This window comes from Cherax quadricarinatus, chromosome 6 (assembly GCF_038502225.1).
Source record: "Cherax quadricarinatus isolate ZL_2023a chromosome 6, ASM3850222v1, whole genome shotgun sequence".
Classification (NCBI taxonomy): Eukaryota; Metazoa; Arthropoda; class Malacostraca; order Decapoda; family Parastacidae; genus Cherax; species Cherax quadricarinatus.
In genome coordinates this window covers 1,504,621-1,531,871 of record NC_091297.1, presented here as the reverse complement: position 1 = coordinate 1,531,871, position 27,251 = coordinate 1,504,621, and the positions used below count along the sequence as shown (strand labels likewise).

Sequence of the window (27,251 nt, the reverse complement as noted above, 5' to 3'; positions counted from 1 at the left end):
GAGAGGTGAAGGTTTATAAACTAAAAGAGGAGGCAGTTAGGGTAAGATATAAACAGCTATTGGAGGATGGATGGGCTAATGAGAGCATAGGCAATGGGGTCGAAGAGGTATGGGGTAGGTTTAAAAATGTAGTGTTAGAGTGTTCAGCAGAAGTTTGTCGTTACAGGAAAGTGGGTGCGGGAGGGAAGAGGAGCGATTGGTGGAATGATGATGTAAAGAGAGTAGTAAGGGAGAAAAAGTTAGCATATGAGAAGTTTTTACAAAGTAGAAGTGATGCAAGGAGGGAAGAGTATATAGAGAAAAAGAGAGAGGTTAAGAGAGTGGTGAAGCAATGTAAAAAGAGAGCAAATGAGAGAGTGGGTGAGATGTTATCAACAAATTTTGTTGAAAATAAGAAAAAGTTTTGGAGTGAGATTAACAAGTTAAGGAAGCCTAGAGAACAAATGGATTTGTCAGTTAAAAATAGGAGAGGAGAGTTATTAAATGGAGAGTTAGAGGTATTGGGAAGATGGAGGGAATATTTTGAGGAATTGCTAAATGTTGATGAAGATAGGGAAGCTGTGATATCGTGTATAGGGCAAAGAGAAATAACATCTTGTAGGAGTGAGGAAGAACCAGTTGTGAGTGTGGGGGAAGTTCGTGAGGCAGTAGGTAAAATGAAAGGGGGTAAGGCAGCCGGGATTGATGGGATAAAGATAGAAATGTTAAACGCAGGTGGGGATATAGTTTTGGAGTGGTTGGTGCAATTATTTAATAAATGTATGGAAGAGGGTAAGGTACCTTGGGATTGGCAGAGAGCATGCATAGTTCCTTTGTATAAAGGCAAAGGGGACAAAAGAGAGTGCAAAAATTATAGGGGGATAAGTCTGTTGAGTATACCTGGTAAAGTGTATGGTAGAGTTATTATTGAAAGAATTAAGAGTAAGACAGAGAATAGGATAGCAGATGAACAAGGAGGCTTTAGGAAAGGTAGGGGGTGTGTGGACCAGGTGTTTACAGTGAAACATATAAGTGAACAGTATTTAGATAAGCTAAAGAGGTCTTTGTGGCATTTATGGATTTGGAAAAGGCGTATGACAGGGTGGATAGGGGGGGCAATGTGGCAGATGTTGCAGGTGTATGGTGTAGGAGGTAGGTTACTGAAAGCAGTGAAGAGTTTTTACAAGGATAGTGAGGCTCAAGTTAGAGTATGTAGGAAAGAGGGAAATTATTTCCCAGTAAAAGTAGGCCTTAGACAAGGATGAATGATGTCACCGTGGTTGTTTAATATATTTATAGATGGGGTTGTAAGAGAAGTAAATGCGAGGGTCTTGGCAAGAGGCGTGGAGTTAAAAGATAAAGAATCACACATAAAGTGGGAGTTGTCACAGTTGCTCTTTGCTGATGACACTGTGCTCTTGGGAGATTCTGAAGAGAAGTTGCAGAGATTGGTGGATGAATTTGGTAGGGTGTGCAAAAGAAGAAAATTAAAAGTGAATACAGGAAAGAGCAAGGTTATGAGGATAACAAAAAGATTAGGTGATGAAAGATTGGATATCAGATTGGAGGGAGAGAGTATGGAGGAGGTGAATGTATTCAGATATTTGGGAGTGGAAGTGTCAGCAGATGGGTCTATGAAAGATGAGGTGAATCATAGAATTGATGAGGGGAAAAGGGTGAGTGGTGCACTTAGGAGTCTGTGGAGACGAAGAACTTTGTCCTTGGAGGCAGAGAGAGGAATGTATGAGAGTATAGTTTTACCAATGCTGTTATATGGGTGTGAAGCATGGGTGATGAATGTTGCAGCGAGGAGAAGGCTGGAGGCAGTAGAGATGTCATGTCTGAGGGCAATGTGTGGTGTGAATATAATGCAGAGAATTCATAGTTTGGAAGTTAGGAGGAGGTGCGGGATTACCAAAACTGTTGTCCAGAGGGCTGAGGAAGGGTTGTTGAGGTGGTTCGGACATGTAGAGAGAATGGAGCGAAACAGAGTGACTTCAAGAGTGTATCAGTCTGTAGTGGAAGGAAGGCGGGGTAGGGGTCGGCCTAGGAAAGGTTGGAGGGAGGGGGTAAAGGAGGTTTTGTGTGCGAGGGGCTTGGACTTACAGCAGGCATGCGTGAGCGTGTTTGATAGGAGTGAATGGAGACAAATGGTTTTTAATACTTGACGTGCTGTTGGAGTGTGAGCAAAGTAACATTTATGAAGGGGTTCAGGGAAACCGGCAGGCCGGACTTGAGTCTTGGAGATGGGAAGTACAATGCCTGCACTCTGAAGGAGGGGTGTTAATGTTGCAGTTTAAAAACTGTAGTGTAAAGCACCCTTCTGGCAAGACAGTGATGGAGTGAATGATGGTGAAAGTTTTTCTTTTTCGGGCCACCCTGCCTTGGTGGGAATCGGCCAGTGTGATAATAAATATAAATAAATCTTATCCTTCAACATTACTGGTACTCGTTCTTTAGCTCTAACTCTATTTGAAACCCCTGGTCTAATCCCATTTATTCCTCTCCACTGAAACTCTCCCACCCCCTTCAGCTTTGTTTCACTTAAAGCCAGGACATCCAGCTTCTTCTCAGTCATAACATTCACAATCATCTCTTTCTTATTTGCACAACAGCCACACACATTCAGACTTCCCACTTTGACAATTTTCTTCTTATTCTTTTTAGTAATCTTTACAGGAAAAGGGGTTACTAGCCCATTGCTTTCGGCATTTTAGTTGACTTTTACAACACGCATGGCTTACGGAGGAAAGATTCTTATTCCACTTCCCCATGGATATAAAAGGATAAGTAATAAGACCAAGAACTATTAAGATAAAATCAAAGAAAACTCAGATGAGTGTGTATAAATAAACGTGTACATGTATGTGTAGTGTGACTTAAGTGTAAGTAGAAGTAGCAAGACATACCACCTGTAATCTTGCATATTTATGAGACAGACAAAAGACACCAGCAATCCTACCATCATGTAAAACAAGTACAGGCTTTCGTTTTACACTCACTTGGCAGGACGGTAGTACCTCCCTGGGCGGTTGCTGTCTATCAACCTATGTGTAATGTATTAAGGGGAGTAATGTAATGTTTTCCCTCCTCCCAGCTACCACACCTCCATAGTATATAAACATAAAATGTTTATATGTTATGTAACGTGTTTCTTACATAATTTTGAAGAAAATATAATAGATGGATTAATGAAAATGTCTACATTAAAGTAAAATAAGACAATCAATGTGCCCAAGAGTGATTATTAATATTGCATGATGTTTTCCTTCCACCCGGCAACCACACCTCCATGTGTTTCTTATATAATTTTAAGAAAATATCATAGATGGGTTAATGAAAGTGTCTATATTGATGTAATGTGCCCAAGAGTGATTATTATTACATAAGAGAGAGATGTGCTCATGGAGAATGTAAACAAACCTGGCATGCACTGTATTTGAAAGACCACTTGCCGTATAGAAAGTTTTGGTCATAATTTGAGATTGCCGTATTAGCAGAACGCCCTAAGGTGAAACGCCAAAGAGCGGGTCCCTACTGTATTCCTCATATTCTGTTGATTGAGTACAAGAAACCTCCTATGTACCTATTTCAACTACCCAATAAAGTGGTCAGAAATCAGTAATTTGGCCAATTTCATACAAATTTCAAGAGATGCCAGTTTCAAAATAGGGTTGAGAATAAACATTCCTGGTACTAAAATAACATTTTCTCTGTTCATTATTCATGTCTCGAGGCCCCTCTTATATTACACTTGCTTTCCATTTTGAATTTTTATTCACACAAAAAATGGAAGATTTACTGTTATGCAGACTACTGCAATATTGTAATAATTGTAAAAATAATGTCAACCCATTCGTGACTGTATTAGACCGGCCAGTTGGACACGTATTGGACGGTGACGTCATTTGTTTACTCTTAAACATCGGCAAAAATTGAACATTTCTGCTACTTTGAGTGTGAAAGTTCAAAATTATATTTATTTCTGTAAAATATCTTCCATTCTATCAAATGAGACCAAAAAAATGAGAATACAGTGGACCCCCGCATAGCGATATTAATCCGTGCAAGAGAGCTCATTGTTATGCGAAATTATCGTTATGCGAATGAATTTTCCCCATAAGAAATAATGGAAATCAAATTAATCCGTGCAAGACACCCAAAAGTATGAAAAAAATATTTTACCACATGAAATATACATTTTCCTACACACAAAGAGAAGGATACATGCACAATAGTAGAGTAGTACATGCACAATATATATTGTGCATGTACTACTCTACTAAATGAAGAATAAATGACACTTACCTTTATTGAAGATGCAGCAATGACTGATGAGACACTGTGTCCTGGGAGTGCCTTTTCCTCCTGAGTACTGTAGGTCCTGTTTGGCATTTTCTTCCAGAACAGGCCTTATCACACTGTGTATGCCACTACGATTCTTAAATCTCTCAAACCAACCTTTGCTGGTTTTAAATTCACCAATATGAGCACTAGTTCCAGGCGTTTTTCCCTGTTCACCTGGGTGTTAGTCGACTGGTGTGGGTTGCATCCTGGGAGACAAGATTAAGGACCCCAATGGAAATAAGTTAGACAGTCTTCGATGACACTGACTTTTTTGGGTTATCCTGGGTGGCAAATCCTCTGGGGTTAATTGTTTCTTGGTATTCTCAATAAGCCACACCAACAACGGTGCTACAGCAGCAGCAGCAGCAGCTGACAGTGCTACAGCAGCAGCAGACGATGCTACAGCAGCAGCAGACGGTACTACAGCAGCAGCAGACGGTACTACAGCAGCAGCAGCAGCAGCTGACGGTGGTACAACAGCAGCAGCAGCTGACAGTGCTACAGCAGCAGCAGACAATGCTACAGCAGCAGCAGACGGTACTACAGCGCAGCAGCAGCTGACGGTGGTACAGCAGCAGCAGCAGCAGCTGACAGTGCTACAGCAGCAGCAGCAGCTGACAGTGCTACAGCAGCAGCAGATGATGCTACAGCAGCAGCAGACAGTACTACAGCAGCAGCAGCAGCTGATGGTGGTACAGCAGCAGCAGCAGCTGACAGTGCTACAGCAGCAGCAGACGATGCTACAGCAGCAGCAGATGATGCTACAGCAGCAGCAGACGGTACTACAGCAGCAGCTGATGGTGGTACAGCAGCAGCAGCAGCAGCTGATGGTGCTACAGCAGCAGCAGCTGCTGACAGTGCAGCAGCAGCAGCAGCTGACAGTGGTACAGCAGCAGCAGCAGCTGTACCACCAATAGTAGCGATGGTTGATTGGGGTTTATTATACAACCTGGCCAGCTCGGAGACACGCACTCCACTTTCATACTTATCAATGATCTTTTTCTTCATCTCTATAGTAATTCTCACCCTTATTGCTGTAGGGTTGGCACTAGAAGCTTTCTTGGGGCCCATGGTCACTTATTTTGCAGATAAAATCACCAAAAACACTGTAATAATACGAAATGTTCCGATTGTATGCTTGGATGTTACCGTGGAGGCTGGCTGGTAAACAATGCCACCAGCGGAACATGTGAGCATGGCTCAGGCCGCACATAGACGCGTCTCAGACAAACAGCGTTGAGCGGGTTTTTTAGCGGTATGCGAGGCAAAATCTTGGCGATAAAATGTAGCGGTATGCGGATTTAACGTTATGTAAGACCAACGGTATGCGGGGGTCCACTGTACAACCATACAAACCATACAAAAATACACCACAAAGTCGCGTGTACACCATAAACACGGTTACAGTTTTTTTTTCCATTATGCACTGCACGCTGCAGGATTTTTTTTTATGTAGTACACACTTATTACACATATGTAGGCCCAAATTTAGCGGTCACAGTTCATCTGAGTGAGCTGAGTTCATGGCGACTGACAATGGCTTCAAAGACACCTTTTCTTTTATGGACAATGTAATGTGTATGTGCTTTACACAATGTGAAGCATTTCTTTTATTCGCTGGAACCATGGCTAGGGCTAAAAGTGAGCAGGTTATAACAATAAATAGAGAAAAGGAAATTGGAAATTTGAAGTTATGCTAGCAGAAATTAGTGCCAGATTACTGATAGAACCAGATTACTGATTGCCGGATTAGTGACGGCCAACCTGTACCACACAAAGAATACAAATTGAGATAAAAAAATTAGATGCATAGAACAGAGGCCTACAAGTTACCACTAACAAAAACATTGTCACTGGAAAAACTAATACATGAAATACCTTGTGAGAAATTGCTATGCAACAAACCTGGCGTGCGCCGTATTTGAAAGACCACTTGCCGTATAGAAAGTTTTGGTCATAATTTGAGATTGCCGTATTAGCAGAATGCCATAAGGCGAAATGCCAAAAAGCAAGGCCCTACTGTTTTCCTTATATTCTGTTGACTGAGTACAAGAAACCTCCTACGTGCCTATTTCAACTACCCAATAAAGGTCAGAAATCTAATTTGGCCAATTTCAGGTAATCTCCAGGTAAACACTGGTCACTTTTACACTAGCATTCAGGCACTATAATATATGGACTGGGAAATGCTAAAGAAGCTGCTCAAAATAAATGTTAATTGTTTTGTAAATACAATACAATAACATTAGTAGGAGCCTTCTCACATCACAAAAAATTCTTATCATAAACATTTACTTTTATATTATTAGTATATGAAGTGCTAAGACCATATGGGTCATGCAGTAAACCATAAGTCTTGAGAAAGAGAAATTAGACTATTGACTAAAACATAAAAAAAAAAAGGCAAAAAAAAAATAGTTGCCTCAAATATGATGAGTTTCTCACCGACAGAGTCTTTTGTTTATCTCGCTTTTTCAGTATCAGATTACGAGTTAGTAGAGCTCGCAACTGATCCATAAAACCTGCTTTTGCAATTTTCTCATCAAGCAGCATGTGAGGGTGATGATCGTGACTTGCCATCCACGTTGATTGTGATCCCCCGCTATCCGTTTCAGGTGTCACTTGACTCATTGTTATTTAGAAGATAAACTGTAATGTACAAGGTGTAAAAACTTTTAATACCATCACTCTGGCTTCCAATTCAAAAAGAAATTTATTGATAACTTCAGTATAAAACAGTTCAATGTAAATAAAATTTATATGTGCTACAACTCTACAATAAAACACTGTTTTCAAGATAACTCTGTTTTAATACTGATACAGTACTGGAATGTGCAGTGTGAATACACAGTACAGTAATATAATAAGTATGTTTGATATTCAAAGTGTGAACAATGTGAAGGACTGTAATGGTAAGGTTGGGATTTCAAGTGTGAATGATAATTAGTACTATAATGGGTATGCTTGGTATTCAGTGTAAATAATAATTCAGTACTATAATGGTATGCTTGGTATTCCAAATGTGAATGATAATGCAGTAGTGTAATGGTATGCTTGGTATTTCAAGAGTGAATGATATGCACGGTAGTACTGTAATGGTAAGCTTGGTATGCATTCTAAGTGTTAATGATAATGCAATACCGTAATGGTATGTTCGGTATTCCAAGTGTGACCGATATGTACAGTAGTGTAATTGTATACTACTTGGTATTCAAAGCGTGAATGATAATGCAGTAGTGCTATTGAATGTATGCTTGGTATTCCAAGTGTAAACGATAATGCTTTAGTGTAATGGTATGCTTGGTATTCCAAGCACGAATCATATGTACAGTAGTACTCAACTCAACTACCCAGCCTGTAGCTGTTGGCGTACCACAGGGAAGTATCCTTGGCCCTCTGCTCTTTCTCATTTACATCATCTCCTTAATGCACCTCATCTAAACCAGACCAGTTCTGTTCGCAGATGACACTACTTATGTTTTCTCCTATGCTTAGTGACACAGTTAACGATGAGCAACTAAAAATGATGACGACCAATAAACTCATTCTTAATAAAGATAAAACCTACTACATGTTGTTTGGAAACAGAGCCTTAAATATCCAAATTAACATATCGATAAATGGTTTCTCCATAACAAGACACGCTGAGGGCAAACTTTTAGGTCTACACCTTGACTAGAACCTTAAATTTCAGACCCACATTCAACATATAGCCAAGAAAGTCTCCAAAACAATAGGCATCCCTTCTAAAATATGGTATGTACCCCAAAGAGCACTACTTACACTATACCACTCTCTAATTTACCCTTACCTCACCTATGGCATTTGTGCTTGGGGATCTACTATGTCTAATCACCTTAAACCATTAATTACCCAACGAAAAGCTGCTGTGTAGATGATCAACTCCTGCACTAGACAACACATCCCTCCTCTCTTCAAGAGTTTGAACTTACCTAATATACAAAATATGCACTCATATTAACTGAGCCTACTATATATATATATATATATATATATATATATATATACAACATTACACTGCAATATAAACCCTTCTTTCAAAGGAGAGATGGTATGGTGATGCACAGTTCAGGACATTTGTTAAAGGAAATGTTTCACCACAAGTGGCTTCTTCAGTTCTAATACAGAGATAACTAAGAAAACAAGCATATTTAGTGGCAAAAGTTGGGTGAAGTGTTGTGTGGGTAGTAGGAGTAGTGGACCTAATGTGGGTTAGAGAAGGACCTGTTGACATCATGTTACTGCGGTCTCCAGAATTGGTAACATCCTGTTGATTAGCAATTTTGAGATACTGTAACTACCAGACTTTTGGTGGATAGTGTTACTGACAGCAATTAGGGCAGCAAGCCGCCGCCGGGTGCCTTGCACAGATTAATTTGATTTCCATTGTTTCTTATGGGGAAAATTAATTCGCCTTCCGATAATTTTGGCATACGATGAGCTCTCAGGAATGGATTAACATCGTATACCGGGGGTCCACTGTACTTGCACCAGCCCACCTTTCTGCCAATAGTTGCTTATATTTCACCCGAACTTCCTCCTCCCTTAGTTTATACACTTTCACCTCCCTCTTACTTGTTGTTGCCATTTTCCTCTTATCCCATCTACCTCTTACTCTAACTGTAACTACAACTAGATAATGATCCGATATATCGGTTGCCCCTCTATAAACGTGTACATCCTGGAGCCTACCCATCAACCTTTTATCCACCAATACATAATCTAACAAACTACTTTCATTACGTGCTACATCATACCTTGTATATTTATTTATCCTCTTTTTCATAAAATATGTATTACTTATTACCAAACCTCTTTCTACACTACATTACTAATTGCAATGCTATTATTTTAACTACTTCTCTACTAAAAATCTTATTAATTATAATATTTTGGCTAGCTCTATATTGTTATAATGTAAAATATTGAATTAAAATTTACCACTTCATAACCTGTGTCTAGTTTTAATTAATCTGTAAACATTGATTAATCTGCACAACATGCTCAGGCATGTTAGTGGCTTTCTTTGTACTTAACAACATTTTATAAAAAGTAAATCACACACATTGTAACCTTCTCAAAGAAATAAAAATTTGTATTTGTAACCTCTGCAAAGAAATACGTATTGTAATGGTATGCTTGGTATTCTAAGTGTGAATGATATGTACAGTAGTACTGTAATGGTATGCTTGGTATTCTAAGTGTGAATGATATGTACAGTAGTACTGTAATGGTATGCTTGGTATTCTAAGTGTGAATGATATGTACAGTAGTACTGTAATGGTATGCCTGGTATTCTAAGTGTGAATGATATGTACAGTAGTACTGTAATGGTATGCTTGGTATTCTAAGTGTGAATGATATGTACAGTAGTACTGTAATGGTATGCTTGGTATTCTAAGTGTGAATGATATGTACAGTAGTACTGTAATGGTATGCTTGGTATTCTAAGTGTGAATGATATGTACAGTAGTACTGTAATGGTATGCTTGGTATTCCAAATGTGAATGATAATGCAGTACTGTAATGGTATGCTTGGTATTCCAAGCATGTATGATAATGCAGTACTGTAATGGTATGCTTGGTAATCCAAGTGTGAATGATATGTACAGTAGTACTGTAATGGTATGCTTGGTATTCTAAGTGTGAATGATATGTACAGTAGTACTGTAATGGTATGCTTGGTATTCTAAGTGTGAATGATATGTACAGTAGTACTGTAATGGTATGCTTGGTAATCCAAGTGTGAATGATATGTACAGTAGTACTGTAATGGTATGCTTGGTATTCCAAGTGTGTATGATAATGCAGTACTGTAATAGTATAATAATAATATCATCTTAATTTCTACATGTACAATGTATACCGGCCTAGCTAACATCAATGACATACTACTATGTATATAGAAAGCTACTTGTTATGCAGAGCATTTTGAGCAAATTAGGTCAATTTTGTCCCATGTCTCAACTACTGGATCACTACGACAAGGTCCTAAATGCACTAGAAGACAAAAAGAATGCAGATGTAATATATACAGACTTTGCAAAAGCCTTCGACAAGTGTGACCATGGCGTAATAGCGCACAAAATGCGCGCTAAAGGAATAACAGGAAAAGTCGGTCGATGGATCTATAATTTCCTCACTAACAGAACACAGAGAGTAGTCGTCAACAGAGTAAAGTCCGAGGCAGCTACGGTGAAAAGCTCTGTTCCACAAGGCACAGTACTAGCTCCCATCTTGTTCCTCATCCTCATATCCGACATAGACAAGGATGTCAGCCACAGCACCGTGTCTTCCTTTGCAGATGACACCCGAATCTGCATGACAGTGTCTTCCATTGCAGACACTGCAAGGCTCCAGGCGGACATCAACCAAATCTTTCAGTGGGCTGCAGAAAACAATATGAAGTTCAACGATGAGAAATTTCAATTACTCAGATATGGTAAACATGAGGAAATTAAATCTTCATCAGAGTACAAAACAAATTCTGGCCACAAAATAGAGCGAAACACCAACGTCAAAGACCTGGGAGTGATTATGTCGGAGGATCTCAACTTCAAGGACCATAACATTGTATCAATCGCATCTGCTATAAAAATGACAGGATGGATAATGAGAACCTTCAAAACTAGGGAGGCCAAGCCCATGATGACACTCTTCAGGTCACTTGTTCTATCTAGGCTGGAATATTGCTGCACTCTAACAGCACCTTTCAAGGCAGGTGAAATTGCCGACCTAGAAAATGTACAGAGAACTTTCACGGCGCGCATAACGGAGATAAAACACCTCAATTACTGGGAGCGCTTGAGGTTTCTAAACCTGTATTCCCTGGAACGCAGGAGGGAGAGATACATGATTATATACACCTGGAAAATCCTAGAGGGACTAGTACCGAACTTGCACACGAAAATCACTCACTACGAAAGCAAAAGACTTGGCAGACGATGCACCATCCCCCCAATGAAAAGCAGGGGTGTCACTAGCACGTTAAGAGACCATACAATAAGTGTCAGGGGCCCGAGACTGTTCAACTGCCTCCCAGCACACATAAGGGGGATTACCAACAGACCCCTGGCAGTCTTCAAGCTGGCACTGGACAAGCACCTAAAGTCAGTTCCTGATCAGCCGGGCTGTGGCTCGTACGTTGGTTTGCGTGCAGCCAGCAGCAACAGCCTGGTTGATCAGGCGCTGATCCACCAGGAGGCCTGGTCACAGACCGGGCCGCGGGGGCGTTGACCCCCGAAACTCTCTCCAGGTAAACTCCAGGTGATATGACCCACACCAGTCGACTAACACCCAGGTACCTATTTTACTGATGGGTGAATATGGGCGACTAGAGAAAGGAAACACACCCAATGTTTCATACTGAAAGATATGAGTAATACAGCACATGAAATCCATGTAGCATAGATACATAGCAAAGCTTCAATTTATCAGAACTTGATTTAAACAACCTTGGATTTAATGGACAAAATCTGTGGCCAGACAAAATTCGGAAGCAGCAGACAAAGTCCATTAAATCCAGAATTGCCCTGTATTCTTGCAGCCCACTGGGAAAATTAATTCAAGATTTAATAAAGTCCATTAAATCCTTAATACTGTATTCCATTATTGCTGTGATGCTTTGGCTAAATTTATTTTCAAAGTTAACAAATTAAATCCATTAAATACAGAATTGTCTGCACTGCTATGATCATGGAAAATGTCCTTATAATTCAGATTTAATGGCCAACTTTAGTCCATTAACCCCTTGGCTGTTGCAACCCCAAATCCTGAGGTGTCTCCAGGTGTCGCAAAATTTCTGAAAAAAAAAATCTTATGAAATGATAGAGAATCTTTTCCCGATTGTAACGACACCAAAAGAACGAAATTTGATGGAAAACTGATGGAATTACGTTCTCACAAAGTTAGCGACCTCGGCGATATTGATGAATTGGCGATTTCGCCCACTTTGAGCCCTATTTTCGGCTAATTCCATTGTTCCAGTTGATCAAACTCATAGCTATTTCTTTAGAACTCCATTTCTTCTATCAACTGAGTACAGGAAACTGCCCATTTACTGATTTCAACTACCCAATAATGTGGTCGAAATTTGCAATTTGGCCAATTTCACGAAAATTAAAAAATATGACAATTTCAAAATAGGGTCCAGAATGAGCAATGCAGACATTTCTGGCTCTAAAATAACATTTTCTTTGTTCATCAGTCATGTCTCCAGGCTCCTCTGATATTACTCTTGCTTTCTATTTTGAATTTTTATTCAAACAAAAATTTGAAGATTTACTGTTATGCAGTATTGTAATAATTGTATAAATAATGTCAACCCATTCATGACTGCATATTAGAATGGCTACTTGGACATTTATTGGACAATGACATCATTTGTTTACTTTTGAACATTGGCAAAAATCAAACATTTCCCTTACTTTGAGCACCATTTCAAGGTTCTTTTCATAGTAAAACCAATCAAAATCACCTCTAATTCTATAATATGTTTTCCATTCTACCAATTGAGACCAAGAAAACGAGAATACAATCATAAATACTATACGAAAATAGACCACAAATTCGGCATTTTAATTAAAAAAAAAAAAAAAACGGGAGAGTTTTTTTTCCGTCATTATGCACTGCGTGCTGCAGGATTTTTTTTATATGGTGCACACTGACCATACAGACCCATTCTCTCACACGTGGGCCTACCAGCTTTCTCCTGCTTGATTTGAAGCCGCTAGAATTATTGAGTATGTAGATATAAGTCTGACACACTGGCTCATAAGACGTATATATACGGCCGAAACAGTCAAAGGGTTAAACTAAGGATACACTATGTACATGCTGTCATATACAATAATGAAAGGATGGACAAATTGAATCTATTAGGTGGCCCTGTGACCTGGCGGCTAAAGCTCTCGCTTCACACGGCAAAAGTCTGGATTCGATTCCTGGCAAAGGTAGAAACATTGGGCATGTTTCTTTACACTGGTTGTCTATGCTCCCCATCAGTAAAATGGGTACCTGGGTGTTAGTCGACTGGTGTGGGTCGCATCCTGGGACAAAACTGACCTAATCTGCATAACCAGCGGCTTTCTATATAGTAGTATGTCATTGATGTCAGCTAGGCCTGTATACCTTGTACATGTACTTGTAGAAATAAAGATATGCTTTTTATTATAAGCCAAGATGTATCTGCAACAACATCTTTTTGTATTAGTGTTATGTACCTTACCACTTCATTTGGGAAGCCTTTCAGGGCTACCTGTGGAGGAGCAGCTTTCCAGCTTTCAGTATCACTCTGCCACTGGCCCTCAAGTCCTTCTTTCAGATACTACACTTTGGCAAGGCAGTCACAACTATGCAAGTTTACAAAGGCTCTCCACAAGCCCCTACATCACTTTTACCACACCACTACAGTTATGTTTCTGTGGTGTCCTTGCCAATGCAACCTCTGGTTCCTTCAAGCACTTCTTCACTACATAAATATGCTCTAATCACTGCACCATGCTGGCCTAATAAGATTTGTCCAACTAGGAAATTTTTATACACTAGGAATGTTAGCATGGGTCATCACTGATCACATATGCAAGTCTTTACTGATGAATCTCATATCATGGTTACATCAAAATCCCTATTTCTAAGAAATATACATAGAATTTACAGTAATTGAGTTTACAGTTCAGTTAGCTACAGCTCTGATACAACTGTAATATAAATACAGTTTGATACAAATACATATGCAACAGAAAGCCACTTAATATAATAGTTTTTTTTTTTTGAACACATCCGCCGATTCCTACTAAGGCAGGGTGGCCCAAAAAAGAAAAACTCCCATCATCATTAGCTTCATCACTGTTTTGCCAGAGGGGTGCTTTACAGTTATAAAACTGCAACAGTAACACCCCTCCTTCAGAGTGCAGACACTGCATTTCCCATCGCCAGGACTCAAGCCCCACCTGCCGGTTTCCCTGAGTCCCTTCATAAATGCTACCTTGCTCACACTCCAACAACACATCAATTATTAAAAACCATTTGTCTCCATTCATTCCCATCAAATATGCTCACGCATGCTGGAAGTGCAAGGCACACAAAACCTCCTTTACCCTCTCCCTCCAATCTTTCCCAGGCCGACCCCTACCCCCCCTTCCCTTCACTCCAGATTTATACACTCTTGAAGTCATTCTGTTTTGTTCTATTCTCTCTACATGTCCGAACCACCTCAACAACCCCTCCTCAGCCCTCTGGATAATAGTTTTGGTAATCCCGCACCTTCTCCTAATTTCCAAACTACGAATTCTCTGCATTACATTCACATGACACATTGCCCTCAGACACGACATCTCCACTGCCTCAAGCCTTCTCCTCATTGCAACATTCACCACCCATGCTTCACACCCATATAAGAGTGTTGGTATAACTATACTCTCATACATTTTCCTCTCTGCTTCCATGGACAAAGTTCTTTGCCTCCACAGACTCCTAAGTGCACCACTCACCCTTTTCTCCTCGTCAATTCTATGATTCACCTCATCCTTCATAGACCCATTTGCTGACATGTCCACTCCTAAATATCTGAATACAATCACCTCCTCCATACTCTCTCCCTCCAATCTGATATCCAATCTTTCGTCACTTAATCTTTTTGTTATCCTCATCACCTTACTCTTTCTATATTCACTTTTAATTTTCTTCTTTTACATACCCTACCAAATTCATCCACCAACCTCTGCAACTTCTCTTCAGAATCTCCCAAAAGCACAGTCATCAGCAAAGAGCAACTGTGCCAACTCCCAATTTGTGTTAGATTCTTTATCTTTTAACCTCACATCTTTATTTCTACAAGTACATGTACAAGGTATACATGCCTAGCTGACAGTAATGACATACTACTACACAGAAAGCCACTTGTTGTGCAGAGCATTCTGGACAAATTAGGTTAATTTTGTCCCAGGATGAGACCCATACCAGTTGACTAACACCCAGGTACCCACTTTACTGATGGATGAACATGGACAACCAGTGTTTCTACCCTTGCCAGGGATTGAACCCGGACACCTCACTGTGTGAAGCGAGAGCTTTTGTCACCAGACCACAGGCCACCATATATTATGCAAAGCAATTCAGGCAACCCACTCCTAAAACTAACATACTACTCAATTCCAATCCTAGCATATAATGTAAGGTCTTGTCACTCCAAAGCCAGCTAGTTATAGGACTGGCTTGCCAGGATGCTCAAAACCTGTCTATTCTGCAAGGTTTGTATCTTAACTTCTTAGGTTATTAAATGGGAAGCATTTCACTTCACTATTCTGGGTCAGGAGCTACAATTCACAGATTAATCAGGAAGAAACCCAAACTGCATGTTATGAGAAGAACTAAATCAAAATAAAAGTAAAGAATAGATTAAGTCATCAGAAGTTGCTTTAGTATATTAACATTGACCACAATTCACAATAACACAAATATTAAAACAAATTAAATAAATGAACTGTTGTATCTTTGTACAATGCCGACTTAAGTACACTCCATCGCTTCCAGAAGAGGCAGACAACCAGACAATCTGCAGTACAGGTGCATAACCTGTCCTGTTAAGTAACTTCAGTAATCTCTCCATCTACTGCACAGGTAGACAATCTGTCCAGCTCCAGTAGAGGAGGACAACCTGTCCAGCTCCAGTAGAGGAGGACAACCTGTTCAGCTCCAGTAGAGGTAGACAACCTGTTCAGCTCTAGTAGAGGTAGTTCATTACAGGTAGATAACCTGTCCAGCTTTAGTAGAGGTAGATAACTTGTTGTATCCAGCTTCAGCACAGGTAGAAAACTCATTCACCTCCAGTAGAGGTAGACAACCTGCTGAGCTCCAGTAGAGGTAGAAAACCCGTTAATCGCTCTGGAGTTGTAGACAACCTGCTGAGCTCCAGTAGAGGTAGAAAACCCGTTAATCGCTCTGGAGTTGCCTAAGTCTCACTGGTAAGAGACTCCTCTCACTGTGACTGAGGTACATACCAAGTACAGTATTGCTTCATTTTTTTTATCTTATCTCATTGGTGCTCAGTGCCAGTGAGATAAGTATGCCAGTGAGATAAGTACAGCAATCTACCCCCCTGGGTAGATTGCCGTACTACTCTATCAAGCAAATGTTTTAATAAAAATTCTATAGTCTTCATGACAGGCATTATGGAGGTTTATTTCCCCTGCTCAATGACCCATTATGATTTAGTCTTTTATTATAATAAATAATGATAATAATAATAATCCTTATTCACATATAACCTGCACTAATAATTTTTGTTGTTGTTGGTGTTTTTTGGTGCTATTGTTGTGGCTGTAATTTAATTGTTGTTATTGTGGTTTTAATGTAGTTGCTTGTGTGGTTATCATTTGTTGCTGTTATTGTGGTTGTTTTTGTTGTAATGTAGTTGCTGTTGTAATGTAGTTGTTAGTGTTGTAATGTAGTTGTTGTGGTTGTAATGTAGTTGTTGTGGTTGAAATGTAGTTGTTCTTGTGGTTGTAATGTAGTTGCTGTTATGGTTTTTGTTGTCACTGTTGTGGTTGTAATACCATTATTGCTATGGTAGGCATTACTGCGATTGTTTTTGTAACTGTTGTGGAAAATTATGGGGACAAGGTTCACAGGTACATTCCTGAAATATTTCATCCAGATAATTTGAGGGGGGCACAACTAAGCAACAATTTATTGTACTTACCAATGTTAGTTGTACCTCAGGGCCAGATGGGATTTTAGAGACACTAGGCTGCACCATGCCTCTCCTCCATGACCCACACACACTCTTTTCCAGCTCAGAGAGAGGACCTAGTAGTGATCAGTGAAGAGGCAGAGCCAGGAGCTGAGTCTCGACCCCTGCAACCACAATTAGGGGAGTACAGAGTCAGGCCTATCAAGTTCCAACATAAAATTAATACCAATAATGTTGGTAAATTACAAGAAATTGAGTGGACTGTATGATGGTTTGTGACTTGAAAAGAAAGAGGGGGGGAATCTGTTGAGTATACAACATTTACAAAAAATATATGTATATTATATTATGAGCACTCATCATTTAATTACTGGATAATAATTATTATTTTTTGGAAACACAATCTAATGCTACCACTACAGCTAGAATTTACAATGGCCAATGCAAAACTATTGTACATTATGGATAAGCATCACTTAGCTAAGGTGTGCTCCTTGGAAGAATAGGTGTCTTCTATTTTTCTGTTTTTGTTGCTAAAATGAAAGGGTTTTCCATATTATTTATCCCTGTTCTTCAACAGGAATGCATCAGCAATTTCTAAATTACGGATTGAGACTAATACACCAACTGACCTTCGGGAACGCCTGATTGCATTGCACAATTCAGACCAGTGTTCACACATTAAATACACTATGGCGTCTCCTCTCCGCATCACTCTCTGCCGCTGTTCCACACCCTCCTTCACTTAAAATTTCTTGAAGGGTCCGAACAGCATCACATTTTAATACACAATTACAGCCTCTCCTCACTTAGCAACGTACTCATTTACCGACAACTCGGACTTACGACAGGCTCTCTGACCACTATGCATACCTAAATAATGTACAGTGGTACCTCAAGTTACGAACTTAATTCATTCCAGAAGGCTGTTCGAGTGCTGATACCGAACGAATTTGTTCCCATAAGGAATAATGTAAATTACATTAGTCCGTTTCAGATCCCCAAAAATACACTTACAAAAGCACTTACAAAAATACACTTACATAATTGTTCAAGTTGAGAGCTGTTCGAAACTCGAAGTACCACTGTATATTAGAGCTGATTTCCTCTATACTGTTTATTACAATATACAGTACACTACTGTATAAACATTTAGAAATACTATATTAAACATGTTATAAATGCTGCAAGGGTGACATTAAAGCAATATCAAAGATGGGTGTCACAAACCCACTACCATTATACAATGCTTCTCATTTTGCGACGAATTCAAATATTTACCGACTTGGTATTAGGAATGGAACCCCGCCGTTAAGTGAGGATTGACTGTGTTATATCATTCATTTATATGTTCTAGCTTTAGGAAAATTATGTAAAAAATTTTCCACAGTTGTAATGTAGTTGTGGCTGTTATTTTGGCTGTTACTGCCGATACTGAAGTTGTAGTTGTTATTGTTGTAGTAACTGTGGTTGTTGCAGTTGTTGCTGTAGTTGTATTATGGTTATTATTGTGGGTTACTGTTATTGTAGTTGTGGTTGTTGTTGTTGTTGTGTTCCTTGTTGTTGTGGTTCTTGTTGTTGTGGTTCTTGTTATAGTTGTAATTGGTGTTTTTGTAGTTGTTGTTGTTGTAGCTTTTGTTGTGGCTGTAATATTCAAATTCAAATTCAAAGTTTATTCTCTATAAGGATTACAATGCTGAGTTTACAGAATTTGGTTATTGTGTGGTTTACATGTAGTAAAATAATAATTACAGAGTGTACCACTAGAACACCTAACATGGCTAGGCATTTCAGGCAGACTTAGTTTAATTCTTAATTTTAAAATATTACAGATTATGAGGTAAGTTGGTATTATGGCTAAGTGACTAAATACTAGCTTGTGAGCTTTTGTTTTGGCACAGTACCTAGTTTCAGTATTGGAGTATCACAGGATTCATTATTTTAAGATTGAGATTAATATATCTGTTTATGGTCAAATGGGTGAGTGAGTGCAAGTGTGAACCACCAGGTGGTATTCGTGTAGTTAGTTGACGGGGTGTATCAGGGAGATAAGATGTTTTCTAATGGTAGTTTTGAAGGTGATGAATGTGTCTGCAGTTCTAGAGTTCTCAGGTAGGGTGTTCCAGATTTTAGGGCCTTTGACATACATTGAATTTTTGTAAAGGTTTAGTCGGACACGCGGAATGTCGTAGAGATGTTTGTGTCTGGTGTTATGCCTGTGGGTTCTGTCACAACTATCAAGAAAGCATTTTAGGTAAAGGTTGATATTGGAGTTTAAGGTCCTGTAGATGTAGATTGAACAGTAGTAAGTGTGGATGTACTGAACAGAGAGTAAGTTTAGATCTATGAAGAGTGGGGGAGTGTGTTGCCAGGGATGGGATTTAGTGATTATTCTTACTGCAGCTTTTTGTTGGGTTATTATTGGCTTTAGGTGTGTTGCTGCAGTTGATCCCCAAGCACAAATAGCATAGGTGAGGTATGGATAAATAATTGAGTGGTATAGTGTGAGAAGGGCAGTTTGCGGCACGTAGTATCGTATCTTGGAGAGGATCCCAATCGTTTTGGATACTTTTTTGGTTATGTGTTGGATATGGGTGCTGAAATTCAGGTTGTTGTCGAGGTATAGGCCTAGGAATTTGCCCTCATTATGTCTAGTAATTAGAGTGTTGTCAATCTTAATGTTAATTTGTGCATCTCCTGCTCTGCTACCAAACATAATATAGTAGGTTTTGTCAGTGTTAAGCGTAAGTTTATTGGCTGTCATCCAAGTCGATATTTTGATCAGCTCCTCGTTAACAATGGTGTTGAGGGTGGCAAGATTAGGGTGAGAGATGACATAAGTCGTGTCGTCAGCAAAGAGAATGGGTTTCAGGTGTTGGGATATGTTTGGAAGATCATTGATGTATATGAGGAAGAGCAGGGGACCAAGGACACTTCCCTGCGGAACTCCAGTATCAAGTGGCCGTGTTGTTGATGCTGTGTCTTTAATGGTGACATACTGATACCTATTAGTAAGGTAAGATTTGAAATAAGCAAGCGCATGGCCTCTTATACCGTAATGGTCAAGTTTGTGGAGTAGGATGTCGTGGTCTACTGTGTCAAAAGCTTTTCTTAGGTCAATAAAAATTCCTAGTGGATATTCCTTATTTTCCAATGCTGTGTAAAGCAGATCTAGCATTTTTATGATTGCATCATTAGTGCTTTTATTTTTCCTGAATCCAAATTGGCAGGGGTAGAGTATGTTTTGTGCCGTTATAAATGAATACAGTCTCCTGTGCACGAGTTTCTCAAAGATTTTGGATAGCAATGGTAAGTTAGATATTGGCCTATAGTTGTTTAAGTCTGTAGGGTCACCACCTTTATGTATTGGTGTAACCCTTGCCATCTTGAGTAGTTTCAGGAAGGTGCTAGTTTCTAGTGACTTGTTAAAAAGTAATGAAATAGCATGCGAAAGGACATGGGCCGCTCGCTTGTACAGTAATGGTGGGACATGAGACAGATTCCCTGAGTTATTTTTAAGTGACTTTATAATCTCGGTGACTTCCGTGGGCTCAGTTGGTGCAAGATAGAAGGAATTTGGGAAATTCCCATCTAGGTAGTCCCCGGCATGGGCATTGGTATGTGGGATTTTATTGGCGAGATTAGATCCTATGGTTGAGAAGAAGTCGTTTATCTTGTTAGCTGAGTCAGTGGGATGTAGTGGTGTTTCATTATGCTTAGTTAGGACAATATTCTTGGTTTTTTCAGTTTATGGGTCCCTAGAATCTGAGTGTGTTTTCCAGGTCTTTTTTATACCTCTAGTGTCTGTGAATCTACTGGAGTAGTATAGTTGTTTGGCTTTCTTTATTACTTTGGTGAGAACTGATGAATAGTGTTTAAGAATATCTTTGTGTATTAAGCCCTGTCTATATTGCTTTTCATATTGGTGTTTCTTGTCAATGGATTTCAGAATGGTGCTGGTTAGCCATGGGCAACCAAGCCATTTGTTTGTGATCTGTTTCGCTTTTATAGGACAATGTTTGTTGTATAGTCTAAGTAATTTGTTAAGAAAAATGTCTGTCCAGTCATCAATACCATTGGCCTTGGAGAATTCTGTAGGCCAGTCAACAGTCTCTAGGTCAGCTGTGAACTTCCTTATTGAGGCCTCATCATGGAGTCTAAATGAGACTTTGTTGTATTCAAGTGGTGGTTTACTAATGTTTGTCAGGAGGAAGGTAGGGTAGTGGTCTGTAGTGCTATCTGTGATTATCCCTGATTTAAGGGGGGCTAGTATATTGGTCCATATGTGGTCTATTATGGTTGCACTTGTCTTAGTGAGCCTGGTTGGTTTAGTTATTGTTGGTATGAGAAGTGTGTTGTTCATATTGTTGATGAAATCAGTTACAGGCTGATCATCTAGTATGCCAAGGTTGATGTTGAAGTCTCCAGCTAAGAGAAGGTAGTGCTTATTTATTTGTCTGTTTGTTATTAGTGACTTTAATTTCTCACTGAAATTTGGGATGTTTGTGTGAGGTATCCGGTAAATGGCACCGATTGTTATAGGTGTCTTAAGGTTTTTTACAGTAAAATTAGCAAAAATGTATTCCCCATATTCATCACTAAAGCAAGTGGTGCTAATACAAGATAATTGGTTAGAGTAATAGATTGCAATACCACCCCCCAACTTGGTTTGGTCTGCAGTTGTGAATTGCTGTGTATCCTGGTAGAGGGTAGATATCTATTGTGTCCTGCTTAAGCCAGGTCTCAGTAAGAATAATGCAGGAGAAGGGTGTCTTTAGTGATTCAAGGAGTGCTAGGAGGTCATCATAGTGTTTGCTTAAGGACCTGATGTTGTAGTTAAGTACTGATAGACTTTAAGCATTGTTTAGGATAGTGCTGGCTTGTGATGCTGTGTAATAAAGGCAGTTACTTTCCAGTAGGTTTTGATTGGGTGTCAGATTATGGAGGTTTAGATCAGGGTCAACGTGATCAATCATCTTCTAGGTTTAAATTATGGTTATTTATATCCTGAGTTGTGTGTTGAGTTCTAGTACTGATATCTGTAGTGGTAGGAAGTTTGGACAAATATATAGCTAGAGTATTTTGGTCATATAGAGTATAGTCACTACTACACATAATGAAGTTGATGTTGTCTATGTGTTGTGCTGGAATGAACTAAAGTACAACTAGGTATAAACTAGTAATATAAAAATACAAATTAAAAATAGAACAAGACTCTCACTTGTAATTGCACTAAGGTCTAATATAATGACTTTTGTGGAGTCTATGTTTTGAGCTAGAATGAGCTATAGTACAACTAGGTTTAATCTAATAATATAAAAATACAAATTAAAAATAGCACCAGTCTCTCACTAGTAATTGCACTATGGTCTAATATAGTGCATTTGGTATTGACTATGTAATGAGCTAGAATGAGCTATAGTACAACTGAGTTTAATCTAATAATATAAAAACACAAATTAAAAATAGCACCAGTCTCTCACTAGTAATTGCACTATGGTCTAATATAGTGAATTTGGTATTGACTATGTATTGAGCTACAATGAGCTATAGTACAACTGAGTTTAATCTAATAATATAAAAAAGGCACAAGACTCTTAATTGTAATTGCACTAAGGTCTTATATAAGTTGTTTACAAGAATTAGAGTATAACTAGATTTAAATTGACAGGATAAAATACACAAGTTAAGGTAGCAAAAGAATAATAAAAAAAAATGATAAAAATGGCAATGACTTGGTTATAATATGCTAGTAAGATGGTAGACAGGATAATATAAAAGTTGTAGTTGAAAATACTAGTTTAAAAAAGTATAGAATAAAAATGGTCAATAATAGAAGTTTACAATAAGTTTGATCAATATAGTTTAAAGCAAAATTGGGCAATAATAGGGATTTTAGAATAAAATTGGGCAATTGAGTATTTCTTAAAGTGAGGTAGAATTATTGAGGACAAGTTATGGTTAGTTTATACTAAAATAAGATAGAACAGTGATGCGGTAAGTTGTAAAAAAGGAGATAGATTCTGTAGATATTAAACACAATTAAGACTATGAGGTAGAATGGTCGTTGAATACAACAATGACAATCAAAAATAGTTGGGGTATTAGAATTTTTGGGGGGCACAAATTTATGACACTATAACACTAACGGTGGACTATGGGTATTATCTGCACTTTACTCTGATTCTGTTAGTCCAGCCTCACTTAGGAATGTTTTAAGGTCGTGTTCTGTAGAGATGAAGTATCTCTTCCCACTGGGCTGTTTCCTAACTGCGATTTTTCCATCCCTCACAAAGCACTGGTGGATTTTTTGGGCATAGCGTAATTTTCTTAGCCGATAAAGAAGGTTTTGTCTTGTTTTGGTAAGGCACTCATTGACGTAAACATCAGATTTCATAGAAATAGATGTTTTCAGTAGGTTGTTTCTTTGTAGGCTAGTTTGGAATTTTAACAGCACTGTTTTTTTACCCACTTGGTAGCCCATCAGTTTGCAATCCTTTAGGTCATCACTACGTACGTTAAGGCGAAGGTGGTCCTTGATAAGTTGTAGGGTGGTCTCCATGAAGGTCTCTTGGGTGACTGTGGCTGGGAGATGTTTGCTGTTAACTACAACAGCGTCAGATAGCTGCTGTTGGTCATTATGGTCTTGGAAGTTGGTTATGACATTGGCAAGTTGTTGGTCCACTCTTGATCTTTCCTCTATAATGTTGATAGTAAGTAGGGTGACTTGGTCTTTTAGAGTGTTGATGGTGTCTAGGGACTGGGTGTGGGTGTTGCTTTGTTGTGCTAGAGTGTCTAGTTTATGTTCAAGAGCAGTGATCTTGCTGAGGTAATCTGCATTGCTAGCTTTTAGTTCCTGCATTTCTTGAGTTAGTTTGGTGATCGTTTGGTTCTGAATCGTAAGGAGTTTAGCTATTTCTGGGTCGGTGATCTTCTTGACATCAAATACTGGGAAGGAGTTATCTTGGACTGTGGCGGCGGCCATGTTTTTTGTTGTCTGTCGTGTGTTGTGGTGGTGCCAGTGGGTGATGAGGGTTGTGTCCTGGCTGCCAGTACCACAAGTTTTCCTCGTGTTATTACTGCTCTCACCTTTGATGTTAGGAGTCCTTAGCTGGTTACTGGATCTTCTTTTATTGCTCTGACCCTTGTCCATTGGTTGTGGCTTCGGGTGAATAGTAGGCGATGGGTGATGGGTGAATGTTGTGGAGTATCACTTCAGCGGCAGCGGGGTAGGAGGTGGTAGTACGAGTCCAATTAGTTGGTAATTTGCGAACTTTTCGGTGATTTCTGCAGTTGATTTATATCATTCTGGGTATCCACACATGTTAGTGTTATGTGGGTCTTGATTAGGTCATCACTGGGCTGCTGGGAACCTCAGGTAGAGGTAAAAATAGAGGACAAGGTTCCAATTGCCGCTGCCGCTGGTTGAGAAGAAGTCGTTTATCTTGTTAGCTGTGTCAGTGGGATGTGGTGTTTCATTAGGTTTAGTTAGGACAATATTCTTGTTTTTTTCAGTTTGTGGGTCCCTAGAATCTGAGCAAGTGTTTTCCAGGTCTTTTTTATATCTCCTCTAGTGTCTGTGAATCTACTGGAGTAGTATAGTTGTTTGGCTTTCTTTATTACTTTGGTGAGAACTGATGAATAGTGTTTAAGAATATCTTTGTGTATTAAGCCCTGTCTATATTGCTTTTCATATTGGTGTTTCTTGTCAATGGATTTCAGAATGGTGCTGGTTAGCCATGGGCAACCAAGCTGTTTGTTTGTGATCTGTTTCGTTTTTATAGGACAATGTTTGTTGTATAGTCTAAGTAATTTGTTAAGAAAAATGTCTGTCCAGTCATCAATACCATTGGCCTTGGAGAATTCTGTAGGCCAGTCAACAGTCTCTAGGTCAGCTGTGAACTTCCTTATTGAGGCCTCATCATGGAGTCTAAATGAGACTTTGTTGTATTCAAGTGGTGGTTTACTAATGTTTGTCAGGAGGAAGGTAGGGTAGTGGTCTGTAGTGCTATCTGTGATTATCCCTGATTTAAGGGGGGCTAGTATATTGGTCCATATGTGGTCTATTATGGTTGCACTTGTTTCAGTGAGCCTGGTTGGTTTAGTTAATGTTGGTATGAGAAGTGTGTTGTTCATATTGTTGATGAAATCAGTTACAGGCTGATCATCTAGTAAGCCAAGGTTGATGTTGAAGTCTCCAGCTAAGAGAAGGTGGTGCTTATTCATTTGTCTGTTTGTTATCAGTGACTTTAATTTCTCACTGAAATTTGGGATGTTTGTGTGAGGTATCCGGTAAATGGCACCGATTGTTATAGGTGTCTTAAGGTTTTTTACAGTAAAATTAGCAAAAATGTATTCCCCATATTCATCACTAAAGCAAGTGGTGCTAATACAAGATAATTAGTTAGAGTAATAGATTGCAATACCACCCCCAACTTGGTTTGGTCTGCAGTTGTGAATTGCTGTGTATCCTGGTAGAGGGTAGATATCTATTGTGTCCTGCTTAAGCCAGGTCTCAGTAAGAATAATGCAGGAGAAGGGTGTCTTTAGTGATTCAAGGAGTGCCAGGAGGTCATCATAGTGTTTGCTTAAGTGGACCCTCGGTTATTGTAATTAAACCATTCCAGAGAGTGTGCCTAAAGCTGAATTAGACGATTTCCGAATTAATTTTCCCCATAAGAAATAACATAAATCCAATTAATCCGCTCCAGACACCCAAAAGTATTAAAAAGAAATAATTTTTTACATGAAATATACATTTACCTACTCAGAAAACAATGAGAATGAAGAATAAAACAATAATAACATGGCACTTACCTTTATTGAAGACTCTTCTTAGTGTATTAAAGATGGGAGGGAAGAGGATGGACAAATTAATGTTTGGAAGGGGAATCCCCTTCCATAAAGACTTCAGGTACCAAGTCCTTTTCCGGGGTTACCTCCCTTCTTTATTTTTTAATGCCACTAGGACCAGCTTGAGAGACACTGGCCCCCTGTCGCTCAAAAAAGTGTTCCAGCAAGGTCTGTTTCTAGCGTATGTTAGGAATTGTGGCAGCTGCAGGGAAGCGTATTAGGAGACATGACAAGGCAGTCCTTCAATATGACACTAATATCAACTCTAAGGCATATTTATATTGCACAGTTCATCTAAGATGACATAATAAACAATATTAACACAAAAACATATACTCTGGAATGAATAAAATACATCATTATGTATGTGACGAGCGTTGTTGTGCTGTTAGATGTTGGGCGTATAAGGGCCACTGAAAGATAGGCCTTACATAGTGGTGATGGCAGCAGCAGAGATGGCAGTGTTAGTCAGTAGCCCTTCATACCTCCAGAAACATTGGAGGAGTCAGTTTCGTGCTGTCCTTTTTCTATCGATTAATCACTTAACTTACTTGCTACACTGTTAATGCTACACTTTATCACTGGCTGGCGCTATAGTCTTTATCAACTCCTGCTGCTTTAGTATCGTACATATCACAGAATCACTGAAGAAGGAACATTCTCCCCTCTCTCTCAGTCCTTTACCAAAGGGATAGATGGCACCAGGAACTTTCTTTGGGCCCATGGTGGCTTATTTAGAAGTTGCAAGCACTAAAAAGAATGGAATAATACGAAATGTATCGTATGAATGCGTGGATCGTGCTCACTGGCTGATAAGCAATGACACACTGAGTGTCGGGACGCTGTTGCCATGTGGACGTGTTCGGGACGAATGTCTATTACCGAGCTCAATGATGATCACCGAGCCAATATTTTGACGAATAAAAACGGTATGATTTCTGAATATTACAAAATCCGACAACTACGATAGCTGGGAGTCCACTGTAATTATTGTAACGGCTGTTATTTTGTTATTGTCCTCTCGCATGCTACCTCATTACTTTTTAACAAGTCCCTAGAAACTAGCACCTTCCCGAAACTACTCAAGACGGCAAGGGTTACACCAATACATAAAGGTGGTGACCCTACAGATTTAAACAACTATAGGCCAATATCAAACTTACCATTGCTATCCAAAATCTTTGAGAAACTCGTGCACAAGAGACTATATTCATTTATAACGGCACAAAACATACTCAACCCCTGCCAATTTGGATTCAGGAAAAATAAAAGCACTAATGATGCAATCATAAAAATGCTAGATCTGCTTTACACAGCATTGGAAAATAAGGAACATCCACTAGGAATTTTTATTGACCTA

General features: G+C 39.2%; 1 protein-coding gene across 8 annotated transcripts in view; it reads right to left on the bottom strand.

Annotated features, from left to right (window-relative positions):
- LOC128692060 (cholesterol transporter ABCA5) overlaps window positions 1-26,637 on the bottom strand; it is a 408,467-nt gene extending 381,830 nt beyond the window's left edge. The window contains exons 1-4 of one of the 8 annotated variants that reach the window (XM_070079709.1): window positions 26,247-26,636; window positions 25,856-26,093; window positions 17,048-17,202; window positions 6,772-6,975 (exon numbers count right to left, since the gene is read on the bottom strand). In XM_070079709.1, the coding sequence (XP_069935810.1) occupies window positions 6,772-6,957 (186 nt within the window). In that variant the 5' untranslated portion in view covers window positions 6,958-6,975; window positions 17,048-17,202; window positions 25,856-26,093; window positions 26,247-26,636. Of the gene's footprint in view, window positions 1-6,771; window positions 6,976-16,170; window positions 16,347-17,047; window positions 17,203-25,855; window positions 26,210-26,246 lie in introns of those variants that run through there. The other 7 variants (XM_070079720.1, XM_070079697.1, XM_070079704.1 and 4 more) reach the window with 7 other exon arrangements.
- Between the last annotated feature and the right edge of the window lie 614 nt (window positions 26,638-27,251).